Source organism: Triturus cristatus, chromosome 3_2 (assembly GCF_964204655.1).
Source record: "Triturus cristatus chromosome 3_2, aTriCri1.1, whole genome shotgun sequence".
Classification (NCBI taxonomy): Eukaryota; Metazoa; Chordata; class Amphibia; order Caudata; family Salamandridae; genus Triturus; species Triturus cristatus.
Window position 1 is genome coordinate 154425622 of NC_140584.1, and position 17676 is coordinate 154443297.

General features: G+C 44.9%; 1 protein-coding gene across 1 annotated transcript in view; it reads left to right on the top strand.

The window, feature by feature from the left end:
• LOC146856932 (transient receptor potential cation channel subfamily V member 6-like) overlaps positions 1 to 17676 on the top strand; it is a 254437-nt gene that overhangs the window by 51712 nt on the left and 185049 nt on the right. The window contains exon 2 of the mRNA XM_085647392.1: positions 11687 to 11784. Coding sequence (XP_085503518.1) covers positions 11687 to 11784 — 98 coding nt within the window. The remainder of the gene's footprint in view (positions 1 to 11686; positions 11785 to 17676) is intronic.

A 17676-nucleotide genomic window follows, 5' to 3' on the forward strand; every position in this document is an offset into this window, starting at 1 on the left:
AAAGAGGTACTCTTGAAACTGCCAGGCACTGACATCCAAGATGCATTGGACTTGAGTGACTTGTCTCAGTAAGTTTACATTCCTTGTGTGGTGTGTCTAAAACATTTCTTTTTTGTGCGCCTCTGTTTTTCATTTCCATTTTGTAGTTTTATTTTAGGTATTTTGCATTTTTTTCTCTATTGATAATAGAGCAGATATGAAGTGCCTAGGGCCAGTTGTTCAAGTTGTGATATTTTAAGGATGGTTTATGTCATAAATGGTTGAATATGCATGTTTTTGTATCATGCTCTTTTTTCATTTCAATTATGGGAATCAAAACAATTCCTGCCTTCTGATCCTTCTTGTCCTATTGTCAGCTTTCGATACAGTTAAAAATGACTGCTTACCTCCTGGAACATAGGATGGGGCTCTCAGCTCCCATCCTAAACTGGTTCACATCTTTTCTCCACAACAGAACTCAAAGATTCAAGGTTAATCAGTCTCTATTTAATCCCTCCTTGGTTAATCTAGGGGTTACACTCTCATTAACTCTCTTCAACTTGTTCATGGACCCTTTAACTGAAATTTTGAAACTATCCAATATCCATTATCACATGTATGCTGATGTCATCCAACTGTACATGAAAGTCTCCTAACCAGATGATATCAGGTCCCTTAACACCACTCTACTGAAAAACCCCAAAACTGACTGACTATAAATCATTTTAAATTAAATGCTATGAAAATGGAACTCCTTTTAATCGCCCCACCTTAAACAGTCATCTGTCATCAGAGAATGGATGAATCAGCTAACAGTTCTTAACTGCATGCCAAACATCATTGACCCCAAGGGCTCACTGGGCATAATGCTAGACAACAGCCTGAACATGCAGAAGCAAATTACTGCTCTCACCAAGGGAGCGAACTTCCAGATGAGCATCCTAAGAAAATAAAACCTTTTCTCCCCCCCAATGACTCCAAATCTGCAGTGCCATTTCTGATGATTTCCAAGTTGGACTATGAAAGCGCAATCTTCTGTGGCCTCTCAACTCTGCTGCTAGACTCATCACTGGCTCAAAAAGATACCACCATATAACACCGGAGCTGAAACTCCTAAGCTGGCTCCCATATGAGGCAAGTATTCAACTAAAAATTGCTTACATGACCCATAAATCCTTACTTTTCAACACCTCGCTATACCTCGCACAAAAACTTGTACTATCTGGTGGTTCCAGATCCTCCAGAAGTTCCGGAACCCTACTGATGAAACTGCAGAAATTCCATAAAAAGAAAACTTAGGATCGCGCCTTCTTGGGTATCGCCCAGAGAATTTGGAACTTCCTGCCCCCTGAAATCAGGATGAACCCCTCAACGATAACTTTCAGAAAGAAAGTTAAAGTGCTATTGAAGAACAAATTACTGCCCTAGAACCCCCACGCCTGACAAGCACTCAAACACTCGTCTGCCTCTCCTTTGTTTATTACCGGACATTTTATGATTGTATTTGATTTGGGTTTTCAGAGATTTACCTCTTTATGCACTTTTCATACTTTAGATCTCCTGGCTTCCTCCTCTTTGACTTTTGTAATCCGCTTTGCTTATTCTCGTATCTCTTTCTCTTGGCCTGCTCTGACTCATGTCTCTCACCCCTAGTACATGCTTAGACTGTTTATTATTATGCCTTGTTATGCGGGCCTAGAGCTTTTCTCCTCCTGTACTTTTGACCATCATGTTGTCTGATCTATATGCCTCCTCTCTATCTCTCAATTGTAATGCGCTCTGATACCCTCATGGGTCTTGTTCGCGCTATATACAACTTTTAAAATAAATTAATAAATGGGACAGGTCCAACCTTTATGTTATGTTCCTTGCAATTAATTGTTCATAGGTCTTCTTTTACCTTCCATGTGCTCGTAGTATATCAGAGGACGAAATGTGTGATGGTCTTTCTCATTGTCTCTGTAGGAAGCTGGCTTTTTATGTAGTGTACCAAAATATAGTACACTATGTAGAAAGGCCAGACGACTCGTTTTGGTTTAAAGGGCTTAAATTAATAATTCCAAATGCTCTCTTTTGTTGTAGTGTGGACAAGCAGCTTAGGCTTATCAGAGGGTAGGGTTACGCATTTGCTGTACACCCAGTCAATTAATAAAACACACACCCAAGAAGAAACTCAAGAAAAATGTAGAAAAATGTAGAAAGATCACAGATTTTTTAACACCGACAACTTCATAATTATGTAAGTATTTTTCAAGTTATCAATGTTTGCACGTAAGAAAAAACATCACACAGATGTGTTTGTATGCAGTAATACTTACATATAGAGGAAGAAACATAAACTGTATACAGGTAGTTGCAATCGTATTCTGGGGGGTCCCCATTAGGATTTAAGGTGCTAGGAGGTTAAGGTCACAAGATCCACCAGCAGTTCGGGATTACCTACCCTGGGGTGTTCAAGTGCAGAGGTCCTGGACAGTTTGGTAGCCTTGTGTGCTACACCTCTGCGCAGGCAGGCAGGCAGGCAAAGGGAGGGTGCACCTAGAAACAGGCTGAAGAGTAGCACTTGAGGACAAGTCTGGGGGCTCCCAACAGGGGCTCAGTTTGTGAAGGTCCTGGGAGCACGAGGGTACAGTTGGTGTTCGTGGACCTGGTCCAGTGCGCTCGGGTGCAGAGGGTTTTAGTCATTTGGTGCCCATGCATCAAAGGAACTCACAGTTCTCGGTCAGAGCTGCAATGGGGGAAACAACAGGATAGCTGAGTCACTCTTGGTGCTGGCCTCTGCAATCCAGACACCCCTTGTTGGCTGGTCAGTCCTTGTGATGGAGTCTGGATTATATTTCAAACACACTGGCATTGGTGCAGGCCGGTTCCTGGCATCTCCAAAGTTGTTGGGGAGATGGATCTGGTCTCTGGGAGCATGGTGACCGCCTCCTGGGACTCTGGTGCGTTGGGGAACCTGGTGGCGAAAGATCGGTGAACCCGATTGGGGTCGATGTCTGCAGGTTGCAGGGAAGTGGCTCCTCCGCTTAAAGAGAGATGCTGATGGCTTGGATAAGTTCTGGCGGCCCTCCAAAGCAATTGGAGGGTGCACAGTTGTAGGAAATGTTGGTGTGTCGTAATTTTCATGACAGAAGCAGGCAAGCAGGGTTTGGCGCCAAACTACTCTGGTAGTCCACAGTTCTTGCTTCTTCTGCGGCTCTTCTTTGTCCTTCTTCTACACTTGTCAGGTAAATTTGAGTTCCTGGTTTCAGGGTCCACCTAAATACTGAATTTAGGGGCATTAGGGGAGGGAAGGATAGTAGTCAAAACCCTACTTACCCTTGGGGTCGCAACACCCCCTATATGACCCCTTCCTGTGGGGAGTGGTCAGAACCCTGTCCCAGAGTTCCTAATTCCACCAAAAACAAAATAGTGCAATACTTCTTTTGTGTAGCACATCAGGCTGCCCACCTGAGGGGTGTGACTAGCCTGGTAGTGCATAGCTAATTTCCCACCTGTCCTGGTGCCAAATGGGCCTCAGGGCAGAGGGTGGCATCTGCCAAGTGTAGGGGAAGCCAGGGTTGCATATCAAAGGCAGCAAGGGCTTTGAAGTCCTTGACCTTGGTATACAGATTAACTTGCCATCCCGCTGTAGGAGGTGTGAGCACCTTCCTCTGGATTAGGCATTGTTTTTGGCCTCAGAGAGCACACCCTCTCACCTTCAGGGTGTCAGAAACATGTCTGTGGTGGCAGGCTGGACAATATCAGTCGTACACAAGTTGGTCGCACACTGCTCGTCACACCAGCAAGTTGCCCCAAAGGACTGTGGTAAATGTAGTGGCGACGGCGGGTACGTCGATTCCGTAAATCCCGCATTGGTGGCACTCGTTTCTCAGTCCTGGCCCCCCGGTTTTGGAACAGTCTCCCTCTTTCCCTTCGTTCTATTCCTATTTACACCCACTTTCGTAAGGCCCTTAAAACTTTTCTGTTCTCCCAAGCTTTCCCTAATTAGCTCTCTGGGACTGTTCTTGTGAGTCTGGACGAGGTGTCAGCGCCAGGAAGCCGCTTGGCAGCAGTGCGCTTTAGCAAATTCCTTCTTCATTTCATTTCATTTCATTTCACGATGTGTAAGGAGAACAGTATATGTTGCATTTAGCCATCCCTGGACACGTGTTTCGAGGTAGTTGCCTCTCATCAGCAGGGAGCAGGACAGTGTAAAGGGGTGCCGTGTGGACTGCCAAAATGTAATTAAAAACAGGTCAAGTACCTCTCATGGCGCGCAGGTGCAGATCCAAGGCTCGTCAGCCCGTTAGCTCAAGGGAGCCGTAATAATTTGTACACAAGTTGGTCGCACACTGCTCGTCACACCAGCAAGTTGCCCCAAAGGACTGTGGTAAATGTAGTGGCGACGGCGGGTACGCCTATGCCACGATGTGTAAGGAGAACAGTATATGTTGCATTTAGCCATCCCTGGACACGTGTTTCGAGGTAGTTGCCTCTCGTCAGCAGGGAGCAGGACAGTGTAAAGGGGTGCCGTGTGGACTGCCAAAATGTAATTAAAAACAGGTCAAGTACCTCTCATGGCGTGCAGGTGCAGATCCAAGGCTCGTCAGCCCGTTAGCTCAAGGGAGCCGTAATAATTTGTACACAAGTTGGTCGCACACTGCTCGTCACACCAGCAAGTTGCCCCAAAGGACTGTGGTAAATGTAGTGGCGACGGCGGGTACGCCTATGCCACGATGTGTAAGGAGAACAGTATATGTTGCATTTAGCCATCCCTGGACACATGTTTCGAGGTAGTTGCCTCTCGTCAGCAGGGAGCAGGACAGTGTAAAGGGGTGCCGTGTGGACTGCCAAAATGTAATTAAAAACAGGTCAAGTACCTCTCATGGCGCGCAGGTGCAGATCCAAGGCTCGTCAGCCCGTTAGCTCAAGGGAGCCGTAATAATTTGTACACAAGTTGGTCGCACACTGCTCGTCACACCAGTAAGTTGCCCCAAAGGACTGTGGTAAATGTAGTGGCGACGGCGGGTACGCCTATGCCACGATGTGTAAGGAGAACAGTATATGTTGCATTTAGCCATCCCTGGACACGTGTTTCGAGGTAGTTGCCTCTCGTCAGCAGGGAGCAGGACAGTGTAAAGGGGTGCCGTGTGGACTGCCAAAATGTAATTAAAAACAGGTCAAGTACCTCTCATGGCGCGCAGGTGCAGATCCAAGGCTCGTCAGCCCGTTAGCTCAAGGGAGCCGTAATAATTTGTACTTTACCTATTTTTAATTGCAGGCAGTCTACACGGCACCCCTCTACACTTACCTACTCCCTGCTGACGAGAGGCAACTACCTCGAAACACGTGTCCAGGGATGGCTAATGCGACACATACTTATTCTTACACTTCGTAGCATAGGCGTACTCGCCGTCGCTACTACATCGCCCACAGTTCCATGGGGCAACTTGCTGGTATGACGAGCAGTGTGCGGCCATTTATACCTAATTCATTACGGCTCTCCTGAGCTACCGGACTGACGAGTCTTTGACCGGCACCTGCGCGCCTTGAAAGGTACTTTACCTATTTTTAATTGCAGGCAGTCTACACGGCACCCCTCTACACTTACCTACTCCCTGCTGACGAGAGGCAACTACCTCGAAACACGTGTCCAGGGATGGCTAATGCGACACATACTTATTCTTACACTTCGTAGCATAGGCGTACTCGCCGTCGCTACTACATCGCCCACAGTTCCATGGGGCAACTTGCTGGTATGACGAGCAGTGTGCGGCCATTTATACCTAATGGACAATATCAGTCAGCCAGCGCATTAAGAGGCTGGTAGGTTTTCTGGGGCACCTCTAAGGTGCTCTCTGGGTGCATGTTTTATTAAATGCATGTTAGACCTGGCACCATTGGCGTGGGTCTCCCTTCCATTTTTCGCTTTTGTCTCCTCTTTGTTTGCTGGTGTTAGATGCTCTGGGCGCTGTGCCACTGCCATTCAGTGCCACAGCGCGAATGCTCCCTATGGTAAATTGACTGTATGAATTGGTATAATCCTATCTGACCCAAGGAACATGATAGGAAAGTCAAATTTAGTATGCCTAAGCTCCAAATATTAAAGTGCATCTTTTAGTGAAAATTATTTTTACATTCTGTGTTTAAAACTACCACTTTTGAGAAGTAGGTATTTTGTTGCCTAAGCCTTCCCATGTGCTCTGCTGTAATGTGTATTGGCTGTCTGGTTTTGGAGGGTCAGGGCAGGCTGAGACTGACCTGGATTAAATAGAGATCTGCAGTTGGAGTATGGGGAGGGGTAACCCATTGATCTGAGCAGGGCTGTGCAGGGCATGGTGAATGATGGCTCCACCTCCCACTGTGCGTCTGATGGCAGGCCCCCTCTCCCTGAAAGGCAGGATGTAGCCTCGTAAATAAAGTGCTCCAGGACGACACCAAACTGGTTCTGGCAGGGTTCAGTGATTTGTGACTTTTTGAGAACAAAGACTTTTGGGGTATAAAGATCTGTGCAAAAACCCCTACAGTGTGTGTTACTTCTGGATGTCAAGACGAACCTCTGTCCGTGTAACGAGAGGGAAAGGACTTTGAAACTTTTATCCATCTTGCTGAAGCAACTACCCAAGGTCCTGATATGAGCTTGCCTCCTGCTGAAGTCTCAGGGACATTAGACTTCACCCATCAGCTGTCCCGATTCTTATTTGAGAGGGATTCTGCTCGCAGGTGAGGCCTCTGTTGAGAATTCCAGAGCCTCTGGTTCTACTGCGGGGAACGCGGGCTGAAAGTCATCGCATCGCTATTGTGGGCCGTCGCAGCTGAGGAGCTGTTGCCACTGAGAGCCCGCATTTGCCTGTGTTACCGAAGTCATCATGATCTCTGTTAGAAATGAGGGAGCTCTGGTTGATGCAGGTGTGTACCCACAACAAGCAGGGACCCTTTACTTCTTGTCAGGGCGAAGGATGACTCCCCAGAAGAACCCCTGCTCACCCTCTAGGTGCGTGGCGCAAGCAGTCTAGGCTAAGTCTCAGGCGTACACGGTTAAGCAAATGCAATTACACATACAGTAAACCCCTTGCATGCACCACAAACGGACACCAATCAGGAAGTATATCAAAATAAGCTTTTATGTAGATTCAGCAGATTCAATACAAGGCCCAGTAACGTTGAACTGATGGGGCCACAACTCTGGGAAATACGGTAAAGTCTCTTTGTTACGGAAAGTTCTTTAGGCGGGCACAAGGTAACTGTAGGCCTCTGCGCACTTCGTGCTGAGGCGGCGTCCGGGAAGCACACGGCAGATGACAGGGAAATCAGAACGTTGCGGACCCTGGATCCGATGCGAGCTCGCGGTCGAGTTCGTAAGTACAGTACCTTGTTTCTTGACGCAAAGGCGGGTGCGGGATTTCAGCGACTCTTCGACAGAAGGGCGAGGCGGCGTCCGGGGCTCCCACACTTCACGATGGGGATCTGATCTTCAGGCTCACGACAAGAGCGGGGTGTTGCAGGTGGCGGGTGAACAAAGCGGGGCAGCCGGGCACGCAGATACGTCCGGGCCGTCCGAGGCTTGGAGATGCTCACAACGCCGATTCCGGCGGGAGGGTGTAGGTGCACAGCGAGCCTCCAGCGAGCGAGGTGACAGGGGCAGCCCAGCACAGCGTAGGGGGAGCGGCTCCGATCGAGCGAGGCTCTTCCGAAGGCGGGCGCGGCTAAGCAGTCCTGGTCACGGCTCAGGGAGGGACTGGGGCACGAGGGTCACAGCTCCGGCGAAGGAAAAGACACCACAGTCCAGCAGCAGGTGAGTGAAGATCAGGTAGAGCCCAATGGTCCTGGGGCTCAGTTCAGGGGGCAAGCTCAGTTCCAAGCCCTTGGAGATCGTTTTGGAAAGCACAAGTCTTGAAAGTAAAAATAAAGCAAAGTCTTCAGCAACAGTTTCTCTTCTCCCCTTTGGCAGCAAGGTCACCACTGCAGGCCAATCCCACAGGACAGGGACAGTCTTCCTCCGACAGCTTTCCCGGTGCCTCCTCCTCAGGCAGAGATTCTTCTTGGTCAAAAGCGGATCTAGTTTCTTAGGAGCAGGGCTCCTACATTTATACAGCAAATCTTTTGCTCTCCCAGGCCAGGGGGGCCCTTGCCTAGTCCAGTCCGGTTTCTGAGCACTTTGTTTACGCGATGCAGACTTCTTCTTTCAGAGTGCAGGGCAGAGTCCTCAGACGCTCCACAGGGGGCGGAGCCGGCATTGAGGTGGCAGAGCACTGTCCTATTCAGAGCCTAGGAGTACTCCTCCCACCCATCTACCTGTCGATCGTCCTATTCACCACCAGGCTACCTAGCCCTGCCCATCTGGGTTCCCCCAGCCCTGTCACTCATACCAGCCAGACATCAGATACACATCACGCAGAGGCGGGCTGAAATGTTTAGGTAAGCAAAGGCCAGCTTTCTAAAAGCGGCATTTGCAAACCCGGAATATTAAAATAAACCTTGGGAAAAGATGTACCTTATTATTCCGAGTTTAGGCATATTAAACTCGATCTTCTACCATGTTCCCGGGGTCGGTTAGGATCATAGGGTGTAACAATCCAGGCTGCCCATACTGGCCTATGAGAACAGGGTAGCCTTGCAGTAGTGAACAACAAGATGGCGGTAATTCACTACTAGGACATGCCACGCATCTAGGCTTGTCCTACCTTATGCTCACAACGCACCCTGCCCGTGGGCCTACCAGAGGGGTGACTAACATGCAGCTAAGGGAAGGTTTCAGGGACCGGCAAGTGTGGGCACTTGCCAGTCAGCATGTCAGTACCAGACTGCACGCAGGTTCTGCGATGGCAGATCCTAGACATATTTTACCGGCCGCTTCTGTGGGTGGCACAACCAGTGCTGCAAGCCCACTAGCGGTGTTTGCTTTTACATGCCCTGGCGCACTCTACTGGGGTCTGACAGTAAACCAAACAATCCAATCATGGAATCCAACCAACATATACAATTTACATAGGGAGCACTCGCACCGCGACACTGGTTGGCAGTGGCACAGCGCGCTGAGCGGCCAACACCATAAAAACACATGAGGCACAGCGACAAAAAGAGGAAGGGAGACTCACGCCAAGGTGCCAGGTCTAACAATCTCTATTGTGGGCCGCCGCAGCTGAGGAGCTCTTGCCGCTGAGAGCCCGCATTTGCCTGTATTACCAAAGTCATTGTGATCGCTATTGTGGGCTGCCGCAGCTGAGTAGCAGTTGCAGCCGAGAGCCCGCATTTGCCTGTGTTACCAAAGTCATCATGATCGCTATTGTGGGCGTGCCCCCTTTGAATCTCAGGTACATTGTGCATCACCGGGTCGCGTGGGCCCCTGCCTCGAAATAAGTTCGGTCCACACGCTTTTTGAGTGCCTCTATTGCTTTGAAGTGAACCTCTAATTATGTGCATTGTGGTTTCTTGATCACTTTTGAGCCTTGTGTTAAGCCTATATAAAGATACTTATTTTTCTATAGCTACTTGTGTGGTGTCCCTTTGTAGTGTCTTCGCTGCGTTGTTCTATGTGGTCATAAATGCCTCTGAGATAGGCCTGTCTGCTCGTGCTACGTTACCACAGGGTTGAACAGGGGTTATCAAAGGGTGTAGCTCCTTACTCTGACTTAGGAAGAATGACCCCTATTTGGACATTGGCGCCAGCCGCTGACAACTGGGGATCCCCATTTCTAACAATGCACTACTGGCATCAGCATGGATTTTTTAAGACAAGGTGTTTGATACCAAACACCATAGGTTTCAGTAAAGCCATCATGTAGCTGGGGAACTCGTAATGACCAGTGCCCAGAACATATACTCAAGATTGCTTCCCTGTTCACTAGCACAATCTAGCAATTAAACTAGGCAGCACATGGACATATCTGCTAACTGGTTGCTTCAACGGTTGTTGCTTTGAAGCTCACCGCATTGATGTGCTACTTCGTTAGCTATCCTGTCTGGGAAGGAAGTGTGACTTCCTTCCCATCCAGGCCATTGTTTCTGACTCCTGGGAGAGTTCACACTTCCTGGCATGGGGTCAGATTCTTGTCTTGGTGGCAGCAGCTGCGGGATGGCAGCCAGAGCACAGGAAAGGTTAGAGTAAATGTAAATGTTGTATACTTGTAAAGCGCACAGCTACCCCAGCAACGGGGCGTCCCAGCGCTGTAGACCGCTGGGGAACCCGTCCTGGCTATCCCTGTGAGATGGTCCCTTTCTGGGTATCTCCAAGGTGAAACCAGGCATCCCCGGCGTCTGTGGGGGGCCGTTGTAGAGATGAGGCAAGCTTAATGCCCAGAGTTGCTGAGTGTGTTCCTGGTTAGAGTAGGTACCGAGGCGAGAATTATCGAGTCCGTTTTTGACCCTGGTCCACGACCCTGCCGCGTCGGGAATTGAACCATGGTCCCTGGCCGATTCTCTGCTTACGGGTCTGCCGCCTCTAACTAGTGAGCCACACCTCTCCACCAGAGCTACTTTAGAGGTTGCCAGGCGGGCAACCTCTAAAGTAGCTACCTGGGTTCATGTCACATTGTCCTCGACATGAAAATGATGTCATGGGTGAAGGGGGCACTTTGTTTGATACCAAACATGACATATTTCGGCAGTACCATAATGGAGCTGCCAATCTCAGGGGTGCCTGGTTGCCAACACGTTATCCTATGGACAGCTGACCACTTATAGTAGCCTTTAATAGAAAATCCAACTATAGGGACATATAAGCTTGCACTTATATGTCCTCAACTTTAATCTAATGCACCCTGCCTTCTGGGCTCAGCAGGCCTTCCTCGGAGATGAATGGCATATATAAAAATACTGCATGGACTTTGCCGCACATGGTGAGGGCAAAGTTGAGTTTTGGCAGTTTGCACTGCTCCTGCAGTCTGCAATGGCAAGAGTGCTGTCATCTGTTTATCTGTGTCACTCAGGGTGATGCAAACACTGCCTCTGGCCCTGGTCACCCGTTTAATTCTCATGCCCTGGGTACCACAGGTACCATATAACTGGGACTTTTAAAAGGGTTAAAGTCCTTGCCATTTGGGGTTGCCCAATGACATGTATCAGTTTTAGGAAGAGAGAACTGGCACTGGGGCCTAGTTAGCACGCAGAGTCGATAGCCAGCATCAATTAGTCCAAATGGGGGAAAAATATGGGGGAACACCTGAAAAAAGGGCTGTTTTCTTACAACCACTCTGCACGTCCCTCATGATTTTAATCACTGATTCTTCTGTACCCATCTTGCACACCACCGACGTTCAGCTCCCGGTTCATTCTCTGAAGCAAAGCTGGAAAGATGACACCGCCAATACTGACTTCTCTACCTCAGGAAGTCACAAGGGAAGACCTGACAAGCCTTAGCACCAGCACCTTCTCAGAACATATCACTGTTGTTGGTTGGTACAATGTTCTTCTAGAACAAAATGTAATTCAATGTCATTTAGGCATTTCCCCTAAAAATCCAACTGTAACTAATATATAATATTAAGCAAATATAAAATAAATATTTACACATTGGGCAAGCTTCGTAAGATCATGACAGGAGAAAACACAATATGTTAGTAAAGTAATATAACTAGATAAAGTAATATATTTTATATAAAAGCAAGTGTAGCCAGGATACAGAAAACTCACGTTCTTGAAGTTTACAATTCTCACTAATATTTTCACTGTATGTTCTTTTGATAAGAATGTTGCAGTTTCTTTAAAATCACATTTGTGATTGCAGGATCAGAGAGTTACCACTGTTTCTGGCTGCAAAAGAGAACAGACACCTGGACATTGAGAAATGGCTAGCTTATGGATCACACAACCCATTCCAAAGAGGTAAGTCCATTGTCTAATTGTTCTGGACAGCCCCTATAATGTATGCCATTTGGAGTGCAGTGACAATGACCACTGCGTATGAACGCTGTTAGTAAGGAAAGTCCCTTAGCTCCTGCAGGTTCTGTAGGTGACATGATCCCTGTTTCATATTTCTATCTGACATCAAGGAGAAATCACTACTAATAGCCGTGACACAGCGGGGATGTTTGTATCTAAATCTTGGGTGTAATTGTTAAATAATCCCTGCCACTAGTCGTAGGACCTTTGTTTGGCAAGAAAGAGAGTTTAAATGGAGAAATCATTTATATCAATTCTTTATTAGCAATTCATTTTTTCATTTCTTTTAGCCAATAAAGAGATTTTTGGCTGAGTTAAAGTTTTTTTTAACAATTTAGTAAGTTCTAATTATTTAGAAATTATTAGTCTTTAGTCACCATTGTTATAAATTCAAATAATCCATTAGTCCATATTTCAAAACAAGATCAAATACAATGTCAGTATAAAATGTAGTTCAAATAGTGATACTGCAACAAGCGTGTTCTATAAAGGAATTTCCCTAATCTAAAATAAGTTAAGAATAGATTATGGTGTTAGTTCAGAATCCCAATAAAGAATTGTGATTAGAGAATAATGCATAAGCATGAACCCTTTGCATTTCAAATAAAAAGAAAATTGTCAAGCGTGAAAGTATTCTCAGCTATAAATCAGCAGACATCTAGTAAAAGGCTCAAAAGTAATCTCTCATGAAGAGAGATTTGGTCTCAAAAACCCCAGGGACAGATCTCCAGTAATTGTGACGACCTACTCTAAGAACACATGCTAACATACAAATCGTGAATTATCAATTGAAACAAGTATTGCATTCTCAGTTCACAGCATCCAATAGTATTTCAGTAAACTCCTGGGAGTAGATAAACACCCCATTTTCTCATGTCTTCACAATAGGCAACAGATAAAAGTCCCTGAGAATATACTTTGTCCACATTTTGTGGTTCAGACAGTTCTTCCCATGAATGATCTTTCCTGTTGTCTTCTCTCCTCCCAGTGAGAGCCTCACTATCAGTTGTCTAATGCACAACGAATGCCTATTCACTAACTTACAGGTGGCTTCTGAAAGTTACATTTCCTGTGGAAAGAAAAACATCTTATGCACAACAACAACTCAATGTGAAAAAGAGGCCTTTCAATGTTAAAATAGAAATCTCTGTTAACACGACATTGACAGCTAAGCTAACTTAAATCAGCACATTATTATTTCTTTTATATGCTTATAATGCCTTAGTATGATTACTTACTGCAAAACCTTTATAACAAATATCTGTATTATTTAGCATTGCCTTTAGCACTTTATTATCTAATCGCGTGTTGTTTGCAAAATGAAGAAATATGTTCAATGAGCCACATTAGGAGAGTGGAGAATCTGCCAAAACTGGCAGGCTCACCGTGTGATAATCTCATTGATTTCATGCCAACATTCAGCAATGAAGCCAAAGTCACAAACAACCTACCCATCACAAAGCAGACTGCTGACATGGTGTCAGAATTCCTACAATACTATGTTTGGATTTTTCATTCTGTGTTTTTCCTGTCCAAGAGAGTCATGCACAGCATGGTGGCACCAGACAGGAAATACCATAAATGTCACTCCATTTCTCGAAGGAAATTTTAGATGCATCAGAAATATTTTTCAAAATCAAAGTCCCTATTTTGAGCTTTGGAAACATAATAAATATGTTAATACCATGGGGGCCTGGGCAGACAATAAGTGATTGTTTTTTGTTTAGGACACTCCTGTGGGTCCATATAGATGGAAGCAATTTTGTCATTAAAAGGGGCCATTAACAAACTCAAACTTTATAGGTAGTATGCAGCTGGTATGATCAAGGCTAAGCCTTACTTTGCCAGGGATTTGGCAGCCCAACCACCAAACCTATATGAGATCTCAAGTAAATAATTGTAAAGTAGTCAAGACTGATTTTTATCATTTGACAATGAGGCTTTACAATACGCAATATCACTTTAATCTTTGCCCTGGCAGCAAGAACAATGTGAGACATGACTTAATAAAGGGGAATGTCACTTGCACCACATAAGAGTTGATACAGGAGCTATCACCCATTCTGAGCTATCACCCATTCTTATTTCATGACAAAAGCGAAGATCAGTGCAAGCATGAAGAAACTTGAGTCGGTTCTGGAGAAACAGGATGAAGGAGGACAGATGACTTCTGCAGTAAGGACAATAAACAACATATTCTTAAACAAAAGTGAATTAGATCTAATAGGCATGAAGCAGAAATAGCTGAAGCCAAAACCCCTCATATGTTAAATAGAGGAGACTCACATCTGGGAGTAGGGATGGAGGGATATTTTACATTCCTCATTGTCTTCAACAAAAATTAGGTTTCTACTTCACTGAACCAATGAAAATCCCAAGTGTATCACAAGGTAATGAGATGGTACAATTTGCAGATTTAAATCTTGGCAAGAACTTGGACCATCATATGTTCAGCTGTCTTAGGTTAAAAGTCCTAAATTCTGCCACACAAGCCCAATCAGCATCCCTAAAGAAGTCTTCCAGCCTTGAGCTAGTGAAGCCACTGCCCCGCAAGTGGAATGGGTGCCAAAATATGATGTGTCAATGATTGAGGCAGACATGGTTGACTTCAGCAAACAAGCCATGGTTGTAAACGTAAAACTAGTTTTTTGGGGGTTCTTTAAAGAACAAAGTAGCAGGTCTAAGGAGTGGAGATGGGAGGTGAAGGATATAGACACCTGAAGACAGGAAATTACAAAAAGAAATTGAAGATCTGGGAATTAAGGTTAAAGGACTGTCTGAGACACCATCTTATGGCCTGCTGAAATGTAGGACATTTGTCCATCCAGTAAAACATGGCGTCCCAAAATGGAGAGAGCTCTGACATCAAAGACCCATCTCCAAGAGATCAAACACAATACGCTTGCCAGCTTCAGGGTAAGGTCTTTCACCGAAAGCGTGGAATTGGGAAATTTGAAGGAATGGAACAGAAGGAGAGCTGTCTTATGCCACCATGTCATAGGAAATACCATCTGTTAGGTTTGGTTTTAACCTAAAGCATTTGCACCTTTGTTTCAATTGACCACAGCACCCACCAGCAAGACTAACAAGAGTGAGAGTGAGAGGTGGTGTCTAAAACAAGTGGAAAAAATTAAAAAGACACAGACTGTCCAAACCGTGACCCTTGCCCCTTGTCCTAAGCCTAGCTATAAACTTGAAAACACTAAATTCAGTGAAGCATCCCAAAAAGTGCAATATACTTGAATGGGAACAGATTTATGTAGGATGCTCCTGGCAGAAGAGGGAAAAATGTCAGAAAGACCTTAAATGGAGGTGATACAAATGTGAGTCTTGGGAAAGTCGAGCTTTGCTAAGATTATTGGGATAGCTAGATAGCAGAAGTGAAACAGATTAGCCAGGCTAGTGAAAGGGAGATGAAGAAGAGGAGATCTGGAAATAGGTAAATTGTTCCTAAGGGAGTGTCATGGAGGAGGTGCCCAGCGACATCCCAGACCTGGACTAGTTCATGTTTTCATGTACAATCGTTGTCCTAACAGAACTCAACCACAGCACTGTCAGAAAAAAATTGAGGTAATTAGTGCAGACCTATCCAGAGCAGAAGGGTGAGGGCACTCTGACCCGAGAATAGCGAGGCCATGTTGTAAAGGGAAGGCATCCAGCCATGGAAGTTAGGATGTCTCAGCCCGGTGGGTCGAGCATCATTTTGTCTCTGAAATTTGTGTTATGAGAATAGTACCAGGCAGAGGAGAGAAATGAAGCAGCATGTTAAATGTGTCTTGGGGAAAAATGGCTCTTGTAAGACTGTCATCGATCAAAGGTATAGTCTCAGTAACTAGATTTCCTTATCAACATCATCCTCCCTTAGATGGGCCTCTGGGAGGGCTGGTCTTCAGCATTGATTGAGATTGCATCTCCAGTTTTGTCATCATTCAACGTTGGAGTATCAGTGGAGGGGTTCCTAGTCAACATTATCCTCCCTAATATAGGCCCTATTGGTCGGTCTCTGCTATTCACTGAGATGCCTCACCATGCCTTTTCAAAGAACTTTACCGGAGGCTGGCACCATTGGACACAGCTGAAGCGAATTTAGAGCACTTGAATTTACAACCATCTTTTTCAGACATGCTGGTCTCCTAGAAAACAGTAGATGAGGAAATTGTATTCAAAAGGAGGGGATTCTAGTAGATGGTTAGTTCCTCAGCAGCAGAACCTAGTGATGACTAAGAGAGGGCAAAATCTCATTACAGTTCTGCATGGGAAACAGAGGCAGATATTTCAACATCCACATAAATATGATAAAAATAACACCTCAGAGAGCTCTCTTTAAGAAAGTAATAGCTACAGGTTACAACTTAAATTCAATTCATTTCGGGCACTCAAATATCTGCCTAAATTCAAGCTTCTTTAAATCAATTTGGCTTTCTTTTTATCATTATTAAATCAATTAGGCCGTTTGGTAGAATCAGAAGAAAGAAAATGTGGAGATGGAGATCAATCTTTCTTTAATTGGAGCCCACACATAACATGTGCCAGATAAGCAGATGTATCCCAACTCCCCCTGAACTTATCAATTGAACAGTAACCAGTAATGGAACAGTGAACACAGAATACAAATAATGATTGATGACACAAAGGCTTCTAAGCAGAGAGGCATGTGGCAAACATAAATACATATTACCACACATCACTTCCTTCCAATAATTCATACACCAAGAAGAGTATTTGTTCTAAGATAGCAGGTACACAAAAGAATGACCAAAATATCTAAATGGAGGTGATGAAAGGAAAAAGGCAAGACACAAAAATGAGACAATATCAAAGAATTGACAAAAAAAGTGAAGGGAAACATCAAAGATGAAAGTACAGACAGAGTGAAATTAACTAACAGCGAAACTAACTAAATATATAACTATCACTGTAAAGTATGTGATATTGTGCCATTCATATAAAATTCTTAAACTTACATGGATCATTCTTACAACATACAGGACATGAGAGGTCATTAACTACATATTTGTTTTACAAAAAATGTTCAACTTGTGGTGAAATCCACTGGACTCAGATAGTATAGATAGTTGTGGAACAACTGATGAACCAATCAGATATGTTGCACCTTCAGCATCTTTAGATGGATGATGTACACCTTTCTCACATTCTTTGTGACAGTCATGCTAATTGCCAATAAAATGTCCTCTCCTCCTAATCATTCTGAAGGTTCTCTTTGCTTCTATTGTATTTAGCAGGCAAGTCTAATTATTCAATTGTACCAACATAACATACTTTATTTGCATGATTAATTAAAACTGTTGCAATAATTTACTTAAAACACGAATAAATAAGCAAGAAATCAGATTATCCAATTTTACAACAACATGGTTTCGCATATAAAATCAAAGAGAGGTTGGTTAAAATTAACAAAATGACATAAACAGTGTGTAGTGGTTCCGACTCCCCAGCAAGGGAGAAAAGAAGGCAAGTTCTATGTGCAAAGATAGCAGATAGCAGGATTTCCAGGACAGTTTAAAGCCAAAGATTGTGGAAGCTTTTAGTTTATAGCTCAGTAGGATCATCTGCTGCAGTTTTGGTAAAGACCTTGTCCGCCCACGGTCGCTTTTGAGTTTGTTTAATTCGGAGAATCCAAAGTGGACGTGTTTCAAGTGTAAATGCAGCAACAGCAGGCTTCCAAGAGCCACCCAGTGTAGCTAAAAAACAACATTTGCAGCAGCATTTAGTTTGCTCGATTGTTTCAACTGTACCGAAGTTTTACCAACTCTTAGAACATTGTGAACATTTGAGAATTTGGTCTCACCTTTCTTAACCAAATTCTTGTTGGCA